The following is a 15,908-nucleotide window of genomic DNA, read 5'->3' as shown; positions in this document are numbered from 1 at the left end:
CTGACTTCTGTTATCCTTTCCGTATTAAAGTTAGAGTCCCATCAGTTGTCCCACACCCAAGCCTATGAAATGTGTTCTCTGCATTTGACCCCTCCTCTGGGGGAGGGGTGAGCTGCAGACACAGCTGCGCTCAGGAACCTTTTGGTGGTTTAACCCCCCAATCCAACCCCTTAATGCTGAGAGTCAAACAGGGAGGAACTGGGCCCATTTCTAGTCTTTGGCTGGATTTTGAACTCACGACCTTCCAGTCTCAGGGCAGACACTCTACCACAGGGCCACCGAGCTGGTTTTAACTAATTCGTTTAACTTGTCCTTTTACTTAGAGACCCTCAACTTTTTCTATAAGGACTAAAGATGAAAATTAGTCTGAAAGGCTTTAATCTTAGATATCTGCATTTTTTAATGTTTCATTAATGTGTCTTAAATAAAATGCCAATTTCAATGGATTTTAATTTCTTTAGATCATAGTTGTGTATCCTAACCGGATCTCTTGAAGCCTCACTCCTGTCGCTCCCGGTTCACAGCCTGCGGGAAGGTCATTCCGGCTGAACTCCGAGGACGTCCCGCTGCTTTCTCCCTCAGTGTGAAACTGTGACGCGGTCTGACGGACCCACTTCCTGTTCTGCTTCTACAGGATCATGACTCTTCAGTGTGAAATCTGCAACAATATTGTATCCGTCCATCCAATAATGATAGATCGGTCGGCACGTCCTCTTTGAGGGGTTACAGGGTCGCTGGGGCCTATCCCCTCTACTGTAGGAGTAAGGTCAGGTTCCTTCTGGACCGATGCTGTCAGTCACAGAACCACAAACATTCACATTTATGCACTATAAAAAGTGAAACACAAGTAACAAAAGTTCTGTCAGTTGTTACATTCAAGATTATTAGTTTTCATCAAATTCAAGTTTTGAGTTGATGGTTTACTCAATTTAAAAATGTAATTTGAAATATTTGTAAATGTATCAAACTACAGAACTTTTGTTAATTGATCCAATCTTTCACTTTTTACAGTGTGGAGAGAATCCAGAATTACAGGTGAAGCCATGAATCCGGTTTCTGGACTGAAGGAGGAAACCAGAGAAAACCCAAACATGAACTAGGAGAATAAACTCCAGACTTGAAGAATCCAGCTGGGATTTGAACCAGCACCTCCTCAGTGTGGGAAAGGAGGGCTAACCACTACACCAGCATACAGCTCTGTGATGATCCACAGTCAGTTCTGGCCAACAGAGGGCAGCAGAGGAACAAGAATCAAGACAAGTCCTGCGTGTCTGAAGTGAGATGGAAACACTGGAGTCATTCTGTTCACTCCTGTTCAAAAGTCCATGAACATCATCTTCTGCTGAGCGCCCCCTGCAGGACAACCAGAGAGAAGGAGAAAGAAACCGGCGGCTTTTAAAAGGATCCTGAAGTCTTTTAATAACAGTAGAACAAACAGGAACACAAACCACTACAGTGAATTCAGTCAGTAAATACAAAACAGAGGAACCGGAGAGCAGTCGACGTCCTGTCTGTACAAAAGGTAAGATAATCACATCTGCAAATACAAACTCTTGAAAGACGCGGCACAGAAATCCGCCGGACCGCCAGCAAACACCTGAACGTCCCACAGAAACCTCGAACGTGTCGACCTGCTGATGAACGGCGAGCGACGTACAGCTCTAAACATGGCAGTGTGGCGGTCTCTGTGAGTCTGGAATAAAACGACAGAACGGGAGGAGCTGGGCCGGGACCGGGCTGGACAGGGACCGAGCTGGACCGAGACCGAGCTGGACCGGGGCCGAGCTGGACCGGGATCAAGCTGGGCCGGGACCGAGCTGGGCCGGGACCGGGCTGGACAGGGACCGAGCTGGACCATGATCGAGGTGGACCATGATCGAGCTGGGCCGGGACTGGGCTGGACCGGGACCGAGCTGGGCCAGGACCGAGCTGGGCCGGGACCGGGCTGGACAGGGACCGAGCTGGGCCGAGACCGAGCTGGACCGGGACTGAGCAGGACCGGGACCGAGCTGGACCATGATCGAGCTGGGTAGTGGCCGAGCTGGACCGTGATTGAGCTGGACCGGGACCGAGCTGGACCAGGGCCGAGCTGGATAGTGGCCGAGCTGGACCGTGATTGAGCTGGGCCGGGACCGGGCTGGACCGGGACCGAGCTGGGCCGGGACCGAGCTGGACCAGGGCCGAGCTGGACCGTGATTGAGCTGGACCGGGACTGAGCAGGACCAGGGCCAAGCTGGACAGGGACCGAGCTGGACCGAGCTGGGCCGAGACCGAGCTGGACCGGGGCCGAGCTGGACCGGGACTGAGCAGGACCAGGACCAAGCTGGACTGGGATCGGGCTCGACCAAGACCAAGCTGGACCGGGACAGAGCTGGACCATGATCGAGCTGGACCGGGACTGAGCAGGACCAGGACCGAGCTGGGCCGGGACCGAGATGGGCCGGGGCCGAGCTGGGCCGGGACCGAGCTGGGCCGGGACCGAGCTGGACCGGGACCGAGCTGGACCGGGGCCGAGCTGGACCGTGATTGAGCTGGACCGGGACCGAGCTCGCCGCAGTCTGAACTCTCCGGTTCTATTGGCAGTCCTTGGCAATATGTGAGCACCAGTCGGTTGATGGGTGTGAAGATGGAGCAGATCCAGAAGAGGTTCTGCAGAGGAACGGTGCTGTCGGCAGTTGGCTGGGTTCGATTTAAACAGACTGTTCAGGGATGTGAGACAGGAGAAAACTTTCCTCATCTTACACCAAAGTCTACACAGAAAAACAACTAAGTGCCTCAGAACTCCTCATGCAAGCAGTTTCTGTCTCATGAAAAATTTTCCTAAAGGGACTTCATCTGCAGAGCGGAGCTCCGCCCACTCAGATCATTTTCATGTTGAACTTCCGCGCTCCGCCTTGCCCCCCGCTGGCTGCAGGTCCGTCCACCTTCCTGAAGGAGTACTCCACGGAGAAGTTGTTCTTGTGCTGGCCGCGGCCCCGGCTCCACACGAACAGCAGGATGAAGCAGAACAGAACCACCCCCAGGAACATGATGCAGCCCATGGCGGTGGAGATCAGGATGGTCTTCAGGTCCAGAGTGAACTTCAGGAACACCCTGGTGTCGTTCAGGTTGGTGTCGTTCAGGTCCCCGACATAGTACGTGCGATTGGCCATGAGCGTGGCATCCAGCGGCAGCCCGCTGACGGTGAGCGTGGCGAAGTACGTGTCATTCCCCCCAGCGTTGCTGGCAATGCAGATGTAGGTGCCGCTGTCCATCACCTGGGCGTACCTGATCTCCAGCGTCCCCTCTGGCAACACCGTCAGTCTGCCGTTACTTTTGGTGGTTATCCGGCGGCGCTGAGGAGAGATCCAGAAAATGAGAGGGGCCGGCTCGCCCTCTGCTCTGCAGCTGAAGGACACCACCTGACCCTCACGCGCGGAAACCTGCTGCAGTTTCCTGTTCCGGATCTTAGGCTTTTGGCAGGTAAAATGGTCAAAGAGGGCGGAGTCAGAGAAAGCATTGAGAGCTTGTTGTTGCACCTCAACTGGCGTCACGCACACAGGCGAGGCACCGTCAAAGTTGAGCGTCTTCCTGCGCTGCAGGATCCAGAGCAGGCGGCAGTCGCAGTTCAGAGGATTCCCGTCCAGCCGCAGCGTCTCCAGCGTGTTGACTGACTGGAAAGCCGACTCTTCCAGCGTCACCAGGCTGTTTCCGGACAGGTTCAGGAGACGGATCTGTCTGAGACCACCCAGCGCATAAGGCTGAACTACCGCCAGCTTGGTGCTGACCAGATGCAGCTCCTTGAGCCGGACCAGGTCCCGCAGAGCCCAGGACTCCAGCACGGCGATGGGGTTGAAGGACAGGTCCAGGCTGGTGAGGTGAGCCAGACTGCGCAGGGCTGAGGTGGGAACGGAGGAGATATTGGTGTGCTTGATGGACAGCCACGACAGATTCAGACCCTGCAGGCAGTGGGGGGAGATGTGTTCCAGAAAAGGCCAGTGGTCGATCTCCAGACCTCGCAGGTTTCCCAGTTTGCGGAAGTTCTGGTCTTCCAAGGCAGAGATGCTGAGGTAGCGGAGCCGCAGACTCACTAAGTTGTGCAGGAAAGACAGAGACTGGCTGGAAATGGAGGTCAGATTGCACCTCTCGATGGTCAACTCTCGGAGTCCCACCAAACCCAGAAAGGCTTTGTTGGAAATATAAACCAGGTCGTTGTCACCAACCTCCAAGTTCTTCAAACTCTTGAGGTCTTGGAAAGTGAAGTCTAACAGAATGACGATCTTATTCCCACTGAGGTCCAGCGAGGTCAGGTTGGTAAGGCCTGAGAAAGCCCCCATGGGCACCAGCTTCAGCTGGTTGCCCCGCAGTGACAGCGCCTGCAGGTTTTGGAGGCTGGAGAAGGCGCTGGGCTCCAGGACACTGATGACATTATCACTCAGATCCAGCTTCTCCAGGCGCGGGAACGGCAGCAGATCTCCACGCTCCACCCACCGAAGCCTGTTTCCACGCAGGTCCAGGACCCTGGTGTCCGCTGGGATCCCATCAGGAAGCGCCGCCAGCCGTTTACCGAAACACGACACGGCCTTCAGCCGGGCCGTGCAGTCGCAGCGCTGCGGGCAGCCTTGGCTTTGGCTGGACGCCACGCTGATGAGGAGCAGCAGGAAGGGCAGGAGCAAGCCCACGTCATGGTCCCTCATCCCCATCATCCTCCACCTGTTAGGGCGGAGTCATTGAGCCAGACACCTGGGGAGGGGGAGGAGAGGCCAATTAGAAAGGAGGCAAAATAAAAGCTTAATTTAACAACAGAAACAGAAAACTCCAGTTCAGTGAAGACACGATTTACAACAACTGACACACAAACCCTCACAACTACACAACTGATGCTGCTCTTTGATTCCCCCTGAAACAAACTGGGCTCGATTATTTTTTCTTCAGCTTCTGACAAACTCATGAAAAAGTGAAATAATAATCACAGTTTCTTCTTTTCCTTTCAGCTTTTCCCTTCAGCCAATCAGCTTCCTCCATCTGTCTCCTGCATCCTCTAACACCAGCCACCTTCATGTCTTCATCTCTGCATCCATAAACCTCCTCTCTGGTCTTCCTCTAGACTCTTTCCTGCAGCTCTAGACTCAGCATCCTTCTACCAATATATTCACTGTCTCTCCTCTGGTCATTTACTTAGCTTAGTTTGTCAATGATACCATGCAAGCCCTCAGAGGAACACTTGATGCTGTTGCCCCTCTGAAGCTTAAGCTTGTTAGACCAAACAGAGTAGCACCGTGGTTTAACGCTGAAACACGTTCCCTAAAACAAATAACTCGTAAATTAGAAAGAAAATGGCGCCGTTCTGGCTCAGAGCACTCTCTGAATGCTTGGAAATGCAGCCTCTTAAGTTATAAAAAATCCCTGCGTAAAGCGAGAACTCAATATTACTCAACTTTAATAGCAGAAAATGCAAATAATCCAAGATTTCTCTTTAGTACTATAGCCAGGCTGACCAACAGCCACAGCTCGGTTGAACCACATATTCCTGCTACTATCAGCTCTGAAGATTTCCTTCAATTCTTTGATAATAAAATCTCAAATATTAGACAGAAGCTAAATGTGGTTATTCCCACAATCAACCCAAAGCAGGCAGAAGTCGTAGAAATAAAGGCATCCATAGAAACGTCTGTAACATTAGACTGCTTTACTGCTGTGGACCAAGCAGAAATAGCATCAGTTATTACGTCTTCTAAAACCTCCACTTGTCTCTTAGACCCAATCCCCACTAAACTTTTTAAAGAAATCTTCCCCCTTATTAGTGAATCCATATTAACCATAATAAATACCTCTCTAGAGACTGGTTATGTGCCTCAGTCTTTTAAATATGCGGTTGTTAAACCTCTTTTAAAAAAACCCAGCCTGGATCCTGACATTCTAGCCAACTATAGACCAATATCTAATCTCCCATTCATATCTAAAATCCTAGAAAGAGTTGTAGTAAAGCAGCTGCAGTGCCACCTACAGGACAATAATCACTTTGAAGATTTTCAGTCAGGGTTCAGACCTCACCATAGCACTGAAACTGCACTGGTCAGAGTTACCAATGATTTGCTATTAGCTTCAGAAAAGGGACTAATCTCTGTTCTGGTCCTGTTAGACCTCAGCGCAGCCTTTGATACTATCGACCACAGCATCTTACTCCAGAGACTAGAGCATGACATAGGGATCAGGGGATCTGCCCTCCAGTGGTTTGAATCCTATTTATCTGATAGACACCAGTTTGTTAATGTAAATGGACAGTCCTCTCATTGTACTAGAGTTAGCTACGGAGTCCCTCAGGGCTCAGTTCTAGGGCCCATTCTGTTCACGCTTTACATGCTGCCCTTAGGAAACATAATCAGGAAACATAGCATTAACTTTCACTGTTATGCAGATGATACACAGCTGTATTTATCCATTAAACCTGACCAGAATGACCACCTAGAGAAACTGAATTCCTGCATCAGAGACATTAAGACCTGGATGACAATTAATTACCTCCTCCTGAACCCAGAAAAAACTGAGGTCATGATACTGGGTCCTAAACACCTGAGAGATGCTCTCTCAGATCAGATAGTCTCCCTGGATGGTGTAAATGTTGCCTCCAATTCTTCAGTCAGAAACTTAGGGGTTTTATTTGACCAGGATTTATCATTTAAGGCTCACATATCTCAAGCTTGTAAAACTGCATTTTTTCACCTACGTAATATAGCTAGGATCAGGAATATGTTATCTAAAAGTGACGCTGAAAAACTCATCCATGCATTTGTTACGTCTAGACTGGATTACTGTAACTCTTTACTGATAGCATGCCCGAAAAGTTCTTTAAAAAGTTTTCAGCTTGTCCAGAATGCAGCAGCACGATTGTTAGCAGGAACTAGTAGAAGAGAACACATCACTCCTGTGTTAGCTTCTCTCCACTGGCTCCCAGTTGAATTTAGAGTAAAGTTCAAAATCCTCCTGTTAACATATAAGGCTCTGAATGGTGTGGCCCCATCCTATATTAGAGATCTCATAGTTCCTTACCAACCAGTCAGAACACTTCGTTCACAAAATGCTGGACTGCTTGTAGTTCCTAGAATTTCTAAAAGTACAGTTGATTGTTCATATTTTATGACTAATTTTCTGCATCTGTAAAATTTTCTGCACGAAGCCCAATGAGGCAAATTTGCTTTGTGATTTTGGGCTATAGAAATAAAATTGAATTGAATTGAAGTTACTCCGTCTTACTGCACCTAACCTTCATTCTCCTTTCATACCTCCTTCCCTCTAGCTCCTCCTCCACCTGTTGTCTGCTCTCTCTATAAATCACAATATCATCTTCAAACATCATAGTCCATGGTGATTCCTATCTCTGTTTTTTTCTGTTTTTTTATATATCAAGTGTAATAAGATATTTAGAGTAAAAACAGGCAAAAGTACTCTGAGATTTTAAATGTTTGCAGTAAATGAAGAAACAAATATGAGGTGGGGGGTGGGGGGGGGGTCACTAAACCTGCAGCCACCTCTGAACAAGGGAAAGGTCACCACGGTAACCAGCAGGAGAAAAATAATTCAGTTAACTGCTTCATCACTATTATAAGAGCAAACGCACATGTGCACGTGCACGTGCACGCACGCATACAGAAAACATGCACACACACACAAACAAACAGCTCTTTGCTGCATATCAACACAGAGCAGTCATCTGATCCTAAAGCCTCCAGTGAAGGATAACTAACAGGATCTGGCTGAACGCATTTTACATGAGAATCCATCCATCATCCATCCATCATCCATCCATCATCCATCCATCATCTATCCATCATCCACCCATTATCCATCCATTATCCATCCATCATCCATCCATCATCCACCCATCATCCATCATCCATCATCCATCCATCATCCATCATCCATCCATTCTCCATCATCCATCCATCATCCACCCATCATCCACCCATCATCCATCCATCATCCGTCATCCATCCATCATCCATCCATCATCCATCCATCATCCATCATCCATCCATCCATCCGTCATCCATCCATCCATCATCCATCCATCATCCATCCATTATCCACCCATCATCCATCCATCATCCATTCTCCATCATCCACCCATCATCCATCATCCATCCATCATAAATGTAAAGACTGAAGCTGTAAATGTTTCAAATGAATTCTGTTTTATGAAAAACAGCTGAGATCTTCAGTAGTTTTCAGTTTCTGGTTGAGGACGGAGCTGATGGAAACCTGAGGCGGTGGTTATTTCTGAAATAAAGATGTTGCACAACTGCCTGACAATAGGCTCTAATCTATTGATCTGTTTTGTAGCATGTGGGCGCACTGCCTACAGCGGAAACCTGAATCAGCTTCAGCAGAACAGAAACAGGCTGTCGCTCCAACAATAGTGGTGCAGGTGGAGGAGTGGGCTGAAAGAAGAGCGGGAGGCTGGTGGGTGTGTGGGCGGAGCCACAGAGTGACACGGGCTCAGGTAGAATGATGAACCTCCTGAAACGGCTGTGCCCACTCGTTCACGTTACATAAGCCGCTCTGCCGGCGCCGTGATGAAGAGTCCTCCAGAGGAAGCATTCGTCATCACACTGAGGGACGCCATCGTCCCCCAGGAAACTCCGAGCTCACCGCCGTCCATGTTCCAGCAGGAACATGCCCAGCAGGAGGGACGAGTCGCTGCTTCTGTGTCCCTTCCACCTTGCAGAGCTTTGATGGATTGTAGTTTCCGGGGGGGTCATGCCACCCACCACCGGCAAGGACACTCAGTTAGCAGGCAGAGAGAACAGCTGGAAGTGTGTGGGAGGGGAACATTGTGTAACGTTAGTGAGCATGATCTGTAATGAGGTCAAGACGACAAACCGGAGACGAACATCCATGAGGATTTACAGGCATTCCTGTTCAGGTGAGAACGGTCAGGTGGTTCAAACTCAGATCCAGCTTCATCCAGCAGACGGATTCCTAACATCAACTCGGATCCTCATGACAATCATGGAGAACGCAGAGAAGCTGCAGATGCGTTTGAGCAGCAAACCGAACGGCACAAACGGAGATCAGAAACGTGTCCTGACTGTGAGATGAATTTTTAACGAGGTTTTCAAGCCTCAACCAATGAAGATCAATTATTGATGAGGTTTATCTGCATGATCATGACCCAAAGACATGCAGAGTTTGACCTTAAGTGGAGCGTTCATTACCTCAGAAAAACCACAGCCACCAGACCGCTGGAACACTGGAAATGTCCAGCAGATTCTTAGAGATTTATGAGGATTTTCATAACAAGGCCGGGATTCATCCCAGAATTAGACGTTTGTGCAGCAGAGAGAAATATAAAGAGCTGTTTGAGTTGATCTAAGATGCTTCTCTTTGTGCTGAATTATTTTACAATGATGACTGAAATTAGATCAAAACTGTAAATTTTCTCATTAATGTTTAAAATCTCCTAAAAAGTCTGAATCTTGACATTTTGATGACTTTAGAATGAAGGTGGACTTCAGTGATCGTTTTGTTTCAGTCTGAACACCAAGAGACCAGCATTCCAGTGAATGTATTATAATAAAACACCCCTCTCCCCCTCCGCGGTGGTTTCTCCTCGTAGCTCGGGTCATCTACCAGAGTCCTGGGAGCTTGAGGGTCCTGCAGTATCTTGGCTGTTCCTGCTCTTTTCTAGACTGAGATGTCTGAGGTCTTTCCAGGATCTGCTGTAGCCACTCCTCCAGGTTGGAGGTTACAGCCCCGAGTGCTCCAGTTACCACGGGCACCACTGTCACTTTCACCCTCCAAGCTTTCTCCAGTTCCTCTCTGAGTCCCTGGTATTCCTCCAGTTTCTCATGTTCCTTCTTGATGTTACCATCACTTGGTGCTACCACATCCACCACAAGGTCTTTCCTCTGCTCTTTATCCACCACTACAATGTCTGGTTGGTTCTCCATTACCATCCTGTCCGTCTGGATCTGGAAGTCCCTCAGGATCTTTGCTCTCTCATTCTCTACCACTTTCTGAGGTGTTTCCATTTTGACTTTGGGATCTCCAGTCCACATTCTGAACATGTTTCTGTATATTATTCCAGCTACTTGGTTGTGGCGCTCCATGTATGCTTTTCCAGCCAGCATCTTCCACCCTGCAGGTATGTGCTGGATTGTTTCCTCTTTCCACAGCCTACACCTCGGGTCTTGTCTGGTTTGGTAGATCTGAGCCTCTATCGCTCTGGTTCTCAGGGCTTGGTCCTGTTCCTGCAGGCCAGCCCTCTCCATATCAATAACTACTGGTACACTGAGCGAGGGAGCAACTGATCTGAAAGACAAGATCATATCTAGAATGAACACCAACCCCGACACCAACTCAACAGTTAAATGAAGGACCACCTGAAGGTCTCCTGGAAACTGTGAATTAGGGATTGAGGCCAATTTCTACCACAACAATCACAGAAACCAATGAACTGGTTTACACTTCAGCAGCAGTGATCTTTGAAATGCTTGACTACAAAAGCAACCACGGGAGAAAAGAATTCCCGCCATGGAAGCAACGACTGGAGGTTAAAATCAAGGCAGCTTGGAGGAAATGAGTCAGCTGACAGAAGCCCAGAGAGGTGAAAAAGCATTAAGACATACAGACTCCATACCTGAAGCACTGGAAACTACCAAACAAAAATACAAACAAAGGCTCCTGGCCTTCAGGAGCCGCCTAAAGAGGTACACAAGACGATGAAGCCTGACCCCGTTTCCCACTGAAGCTGAAACATGATGTTGCCATTGTCTTAGACACAGCTTCTTCCCAGAACCAGGTGAGCTAACACAAAGCTATCTGTGGTGCAGAGCGGCGCTGCTTTGACGCCACACACTGAAGATGGATGCTTTCTCTGTGATGCAGTTCAGCGACATGATTGCATCAACACACAACTGGAGTCCGTGTCATCAGGAGCTCAGTGTAGCAGGATTCATCTCATCACAGACACGGCAGAGCTTTTCATTCTCTGGTCCTTTGTAAGCTAACAAAAGCTCACATTAAAGAAACTAAAAATAAACTATCATGTTTTATTCAAAGATTCTTTCCAGAAAAAGCTTTCTTTGGATTCCTAAATCTAAATTTAAACACAGACATTTTTTACCTCAGTTATATTACATTTTAGGTCTTGACTATGTTTGTTAAATGACTGCAGAAGAAACCAAAGGCAGTAGTGATTACTGCTGTCATGTCACCTTCTGCGCTGGATCTCGTGGAACTCAAAGCCCTTTATTGTTGAGACTCGAGTCATTTAGAACCAGTAAAGAAGACAATCTGGATCAGAACCGGACAGCTGGATAGAAACCGCTTAAGTTAGGATGGGGGTGTGGGGGCTGTAAGCTAGAGAGTGAAAACAAAGAATGCTGGGATATCAACTTAGGGTTCCTTCTACACCAACAGTCCTGCCCACAACTCAGAGGTGAATTTCTGATGAACTCCTGCTGCTCTGCAGAAACTATGTCTAAGAAAATAATTTGAAGTGTTTTTGAGAAAAAAAAAACTGTAAATAGATAACGTAACAAAAGTGTTGTAGAAAGGGGTGGGACCACATAAGAAGTTTTCTTCTACTCACTCCGATTCAAGCACAAGGTTTCCTTTACTTGTGTATTTGAATTTTTGTATTTTTTTTAATTCTTATATTTTACGGAAGAGGATTAGGGCACCTGAAAAAAAAAAAAAGCCCATGAAAAATTCTGACTTTAATCTCAGAATTCTGATTTTAGACTCAGAATTCTGAGATTAAAGTCAGAACTACGGAGGCCCGTGAGCAACATTCTGCAGCTTGCTCTAGCAGCACACCAGAGTCCTGCAAACCGGAGAGAAACGATCAAAATTGTCCTCTTTACGTTTCTTTTCCCGTGCTTTAAGCTAACCAGATGAGGCTACGGTGTTCATAAAGAAGCAAAAGGTGAGTAAAAAAGATTTATTTTATAGGAATTTGTAAATAAAAGCGCTAAAGACTATGCTAGCATTTCGTAAATGCTATTTCAGACGTAACGCGTCTTTTAATAATGTACGTATGCTGTTAAGATATCAGGGTAAACATGTGTGACTCACAAACAGTCTCAGAGTTTTACGTTGTGCACAGAGAGTGTGTAGAAATGCAGTTTTGTTTGCACGAAACCCGTTTACGTTCATCTACCGATCGTCTCATTCTGGAGATGTAAAGACGTCTTATACTTCTGAAAATACTTCGGGGCATGTTATCCAAAATATTGTCGTCTTATTTTTTTCTTTACTAAGCGTGACTGTGTAAACAGCCACCATTCTTTATTTAGATTCTTTATTTGGTTCACACCAATATAAAGCTCAGGCTTCCTGTCACGTCACATGTGACGTGCAGAGGTTACAGGAGGACAGGGAGGAATAAAGATGGAATAAAGAGGATCAGGTCTGCGCCAAAGAACTTATTTTTTAACATTTTGTTTGCAGAAAATTGCAAACCTGGATGGAGTCAAAATAACATATTCAGTCGACTAAACAACCAAAGAGTATAGAGTATTTTACCAATACAGATATCTAAAAGACAAAGGGTTTTATATTGTATTTATTTACATTTGAAAAACCGAAAATGTGTTGTTTTTTTTCCATGAAGTTCTAGCTGTGAGAATGGAAGAGTGCAGCGTTGACTTTGGGTAATGCATTGTGGAAAAATTATTTCCTTAAACCTAATTTTGGGTTTTCAAAGAGCCACGACTACTTTCAAAACAGAACATCTGGGAATCGTAGTAAGACCTTTGCCTTTTGCAACTATTCATGGTGGGATGAGATCCAGAGTTTTTCACACAGGTTGAACTACTCTAGAAGGAAGATAATCTATCAACAACGTATGTAATGAACAAACACGAGCTTTTTTGAACAAGAGACACCTTATGTACTAAAATTAGTTTGATTTGGTAGCATCGTGGGGAGGATGATAGGTAATTTCCTGAAAAACAAATGTTGGAAGCTAAACAAGAATGATTTTTGCTTGGTTTTATGTTAAAAAAGTAATGTACTTAAAAGAAAAAAATCCTGACTGAAACCCAAAAGTCTAAATGTGAACTCAGATCTCTGAAGAAACTGTCACATGTGACGTGACAGGAAATGTTTGTCAGCATGTGAACAAGCGACGTGCATCAATGCTGAAGGTTTGCACACAGCAACATGAAAGCTCAATGTTGAGTCAAGTTCTCATTTATCCAGGTGACATCCTAAAATTGAGTCTTGGCATCTGGACTTCAAATCTTTCTTGAAAGAAGAAGTCCAGATGCCAAGACTCAATTTCAGGATAAAGAAACAACCTGTCATGGGGGGTGGTGGAGGACCCAAACGCAGGAGACAAGACATGGTGGCAGAAACTCAAAGATTTACTTAAAAAACTCAAAACATGACAAAACCGGAGAAATCAAACCAGTGACGTGACAGAACAGATGACCTGACAATGAGAAACTGAAAACCAGACACTTAAATACACTGAGGTTGATTAACCAAATGAACACAGCTGTGGATGATTTAACCTGAAAATGGTGAAACTGACAGGGGAGCACAAAACACAACAAAACCAGATCACAGAATCATGACACAACCGTTATTTTCCTATATTTTATTGTGACATTAAAAAACATTTACTTTTTTTTAACACTAATGAATTTGTATTTGTCTGCAGATTCACCGTGAAGATTCACAGCTTCATCAGAGGAGTGAGAACTTACAGACGAGTTTGAGCCCACTAGGGCAGGGGTATTTAAGTCCAGGCCTCGAGGGCCGGTGTCCTACATGTTTTCCAACCAACCTTCCATTGAAGCTCCTTATTGGCTAAACATACCTGATCCTGGAAATTAGCAGGAGAAGAGAGAAATGTGGAAAATCTTTTTTTTATTATTGGAGAAAACGAGTTTTTGGAGAATTTAGTGACTTTACTTTAAGGAATCTTTAGGGGGGGTGGAAGATCTGCCCAATCCTGATCCTCAAGATCAGCCACCTCCCTGTTCTACAGCTCCGATCAGATCAGCTCTGCTGATCATCTGATCTCACCTCTGATTCAGGTAATCAGCGGCGAGAAGGTGAGAGAGAGCAGGAAGACAGACAGGAGATGATGATGGAGGTTCGACAGATGAAAAGTAAAAACTGCAACATTTGTAGATGATGATGATGATAATGAGCTTTTCTTCATCACAAATCCTTTCAAATTCCACCGATGAAAAGTTAAAGTCCCGCTATTTGTCACGCAGCTAACCGTGTGAAATGTGTTCTCGGTATTAGACCCCTCCCCTGGGGGAGCGGTTAGCTGCAGACACAGTCGCGCTTGGGAACCATTTGGTGGTTTAACCCCCCAATCAAGCAGGGAGGCTTTGGTATGACTCAGCGGGGATTTGAACCCACGTCCTTCCAATTTCAGGGCGGACACTCTCCCACAAGGCCACTGAGCTGGTCTGCAAGATGATGAAGCTTTGACCTCAGGAGAGCTGCTCACAGCATGAAAGATCTTCTCCATCCCAGCAAAGACTGAACTTTCTGTCTGCTCCTGCAGGACGGATCCAAAAGCTCAGAACTGGAACCGGGTTCTGCTGGTTCCGGTTCTGGAACAACACGGTCCAGCAGTGACCTGACGGGAATTATCCCTGTCTGACCCCGGCGCCGGATTACACTGCGCTGCCGTTGATGTGGCGGCCCGCTTCCAGACTCGGCTCCGCCTGCCTGGATGGCCTACTTCAGTGCCCCCCCCTCTAATCCGGTCCCACCCCCGGTGGGGGGTGTGCCTTTGGGAGCGTCCGTGCAGCCCCTCTGTTTCTGAAATCTCCGTCTGCTTTTCCCGCAGCGAGCTCTGACTCCCGGAAACGCCAGAAGCTTCAGCTGTGATTAAGATTCTCTGAAGCGATTATAGAAACGGCGGCGCTGAAGCTGAAGCTGCTGATCTGAGCCTCTGACTGAGGATTCATCAGCTGAGTTCCTCATGAGAGACCGCTGCAGGTGATCAGCTGATCCAGCAGAGGACGGCCCTGACCATGATGACACCACCGCAGAAAACAAAAAAATCTTTAGAGACTAAAACGGGAGAACATGTTTAGGTCGGAGCTGGGGGAGGGGCCTATGGTGGGAAAATGTGAAGGTGGTCCGCAAATGTGGCGCCGCCACGGCTGCAGCAGAGCATGCAGACGCCATGAGAGAGGGAATAGGCCAGAACATCACAGAGACGCAGACACACGCATGAACACAAACACGCATGAACACAAACACGCATGAACACAAAAACGCATGAACACAAACACGCATGAACACAAACACGCATGAACGCAAACACGCATGAACACAAACACGCATGAACACAAACACAAACTGCAGAATTTCGGATCGACTGAGGTCAAGAGCGAATCTTCAAAGACGCTCGTCGCTGTCGGCCGTAAAGACCAGGATGTTGGGGGTGGGGGGTTCACAGTGAGGAGTGACTCAGCTGCCGCCCCCTCCAGGGGTAAGAAGAGATTCAAGAGATTCAAAGGGTTTATTGTCATATGTACAGTAAAGAAACGGGTTTCCCTGTACAATGAAATTCTTACTTTGCAGCTCACTCTGAATGCCATAAAGATAAAAAATATAAAGTTTTTTGGATATTTACAGGATGACTAAAAACAAGGTATATATAAGAAATAAACAAACTATGCATATGTAAGTGACTAAGATATTTACAAATCAGTTGTGCAAATTTACAGCGGATATTATTGTGCAAAGGAGACTGACAGAACTGGATAGTGGGGTACATGTGCAGTTGTTATTAAGGAGCATTAAAAACGATGAATAGTCCAGTAATGATATATATATGATAAATAATCCAGGTGTGCACAGGTGCAGTCTGCTGTTGCAGACTCCTGTCAGCTGTTTAGGAGTCTGATGGCAGAGGGAAAGAAAGAGTTCCTGAGTCTGCTGGTCCT

The 15,908-nt window shown here is 46.9% G+C and overlaps 1 protein-coding gene across 2 annotated transcripts in view; it reads right to left on the bottom strand.

Moving 5' to 3' along the window:
• Window positions 1–1,393: 1,393 nt before the first annotated feature.
• lingo3a (leucine rich repeat and Ig domain containing 3a) overlaps window positions 1,394–15,908 on the bottom strand; it is a 19,778-nt gene continuing 5,263 nt past the window's right edge. For both annotated transcript variants that reach the window (XM_024259160.2, XM_024259159.2), the window contains one exon: window positions 1,394–4,722. In XM_024259160.2, coding sequence (XP_024114928.1) covers window positions 2,859–4,685 — 1,827 coding nt within the window. In that variant the 5' untranslated portion in view covers window positions 4,686–4,722 and the 3' untranslated portion in view covers window positions 1,394–2,858. The remainder of the gene's footprint in view (window positions 4,723–15,908) is intronic.

Source organism: Oryzias melastigma, linkage group LG4 (assembly GCF_002922805.2).
Source record: "Oryzias melastigma strain HK-1 linkage group LG4, ASM292280v2, whole genome shotgun sequence".
Lineage (NCBI taxonomy): Eukaryota > Metazoa > Chordata > Actinopteri > Beloniformes > Adrianichthyidae > Oryzias > Oryzias melastigma.
Note: the sequence above shows the minus strand (reverse complement) of the source record. Positions and strands in the feature narration are given on the sequence as shown.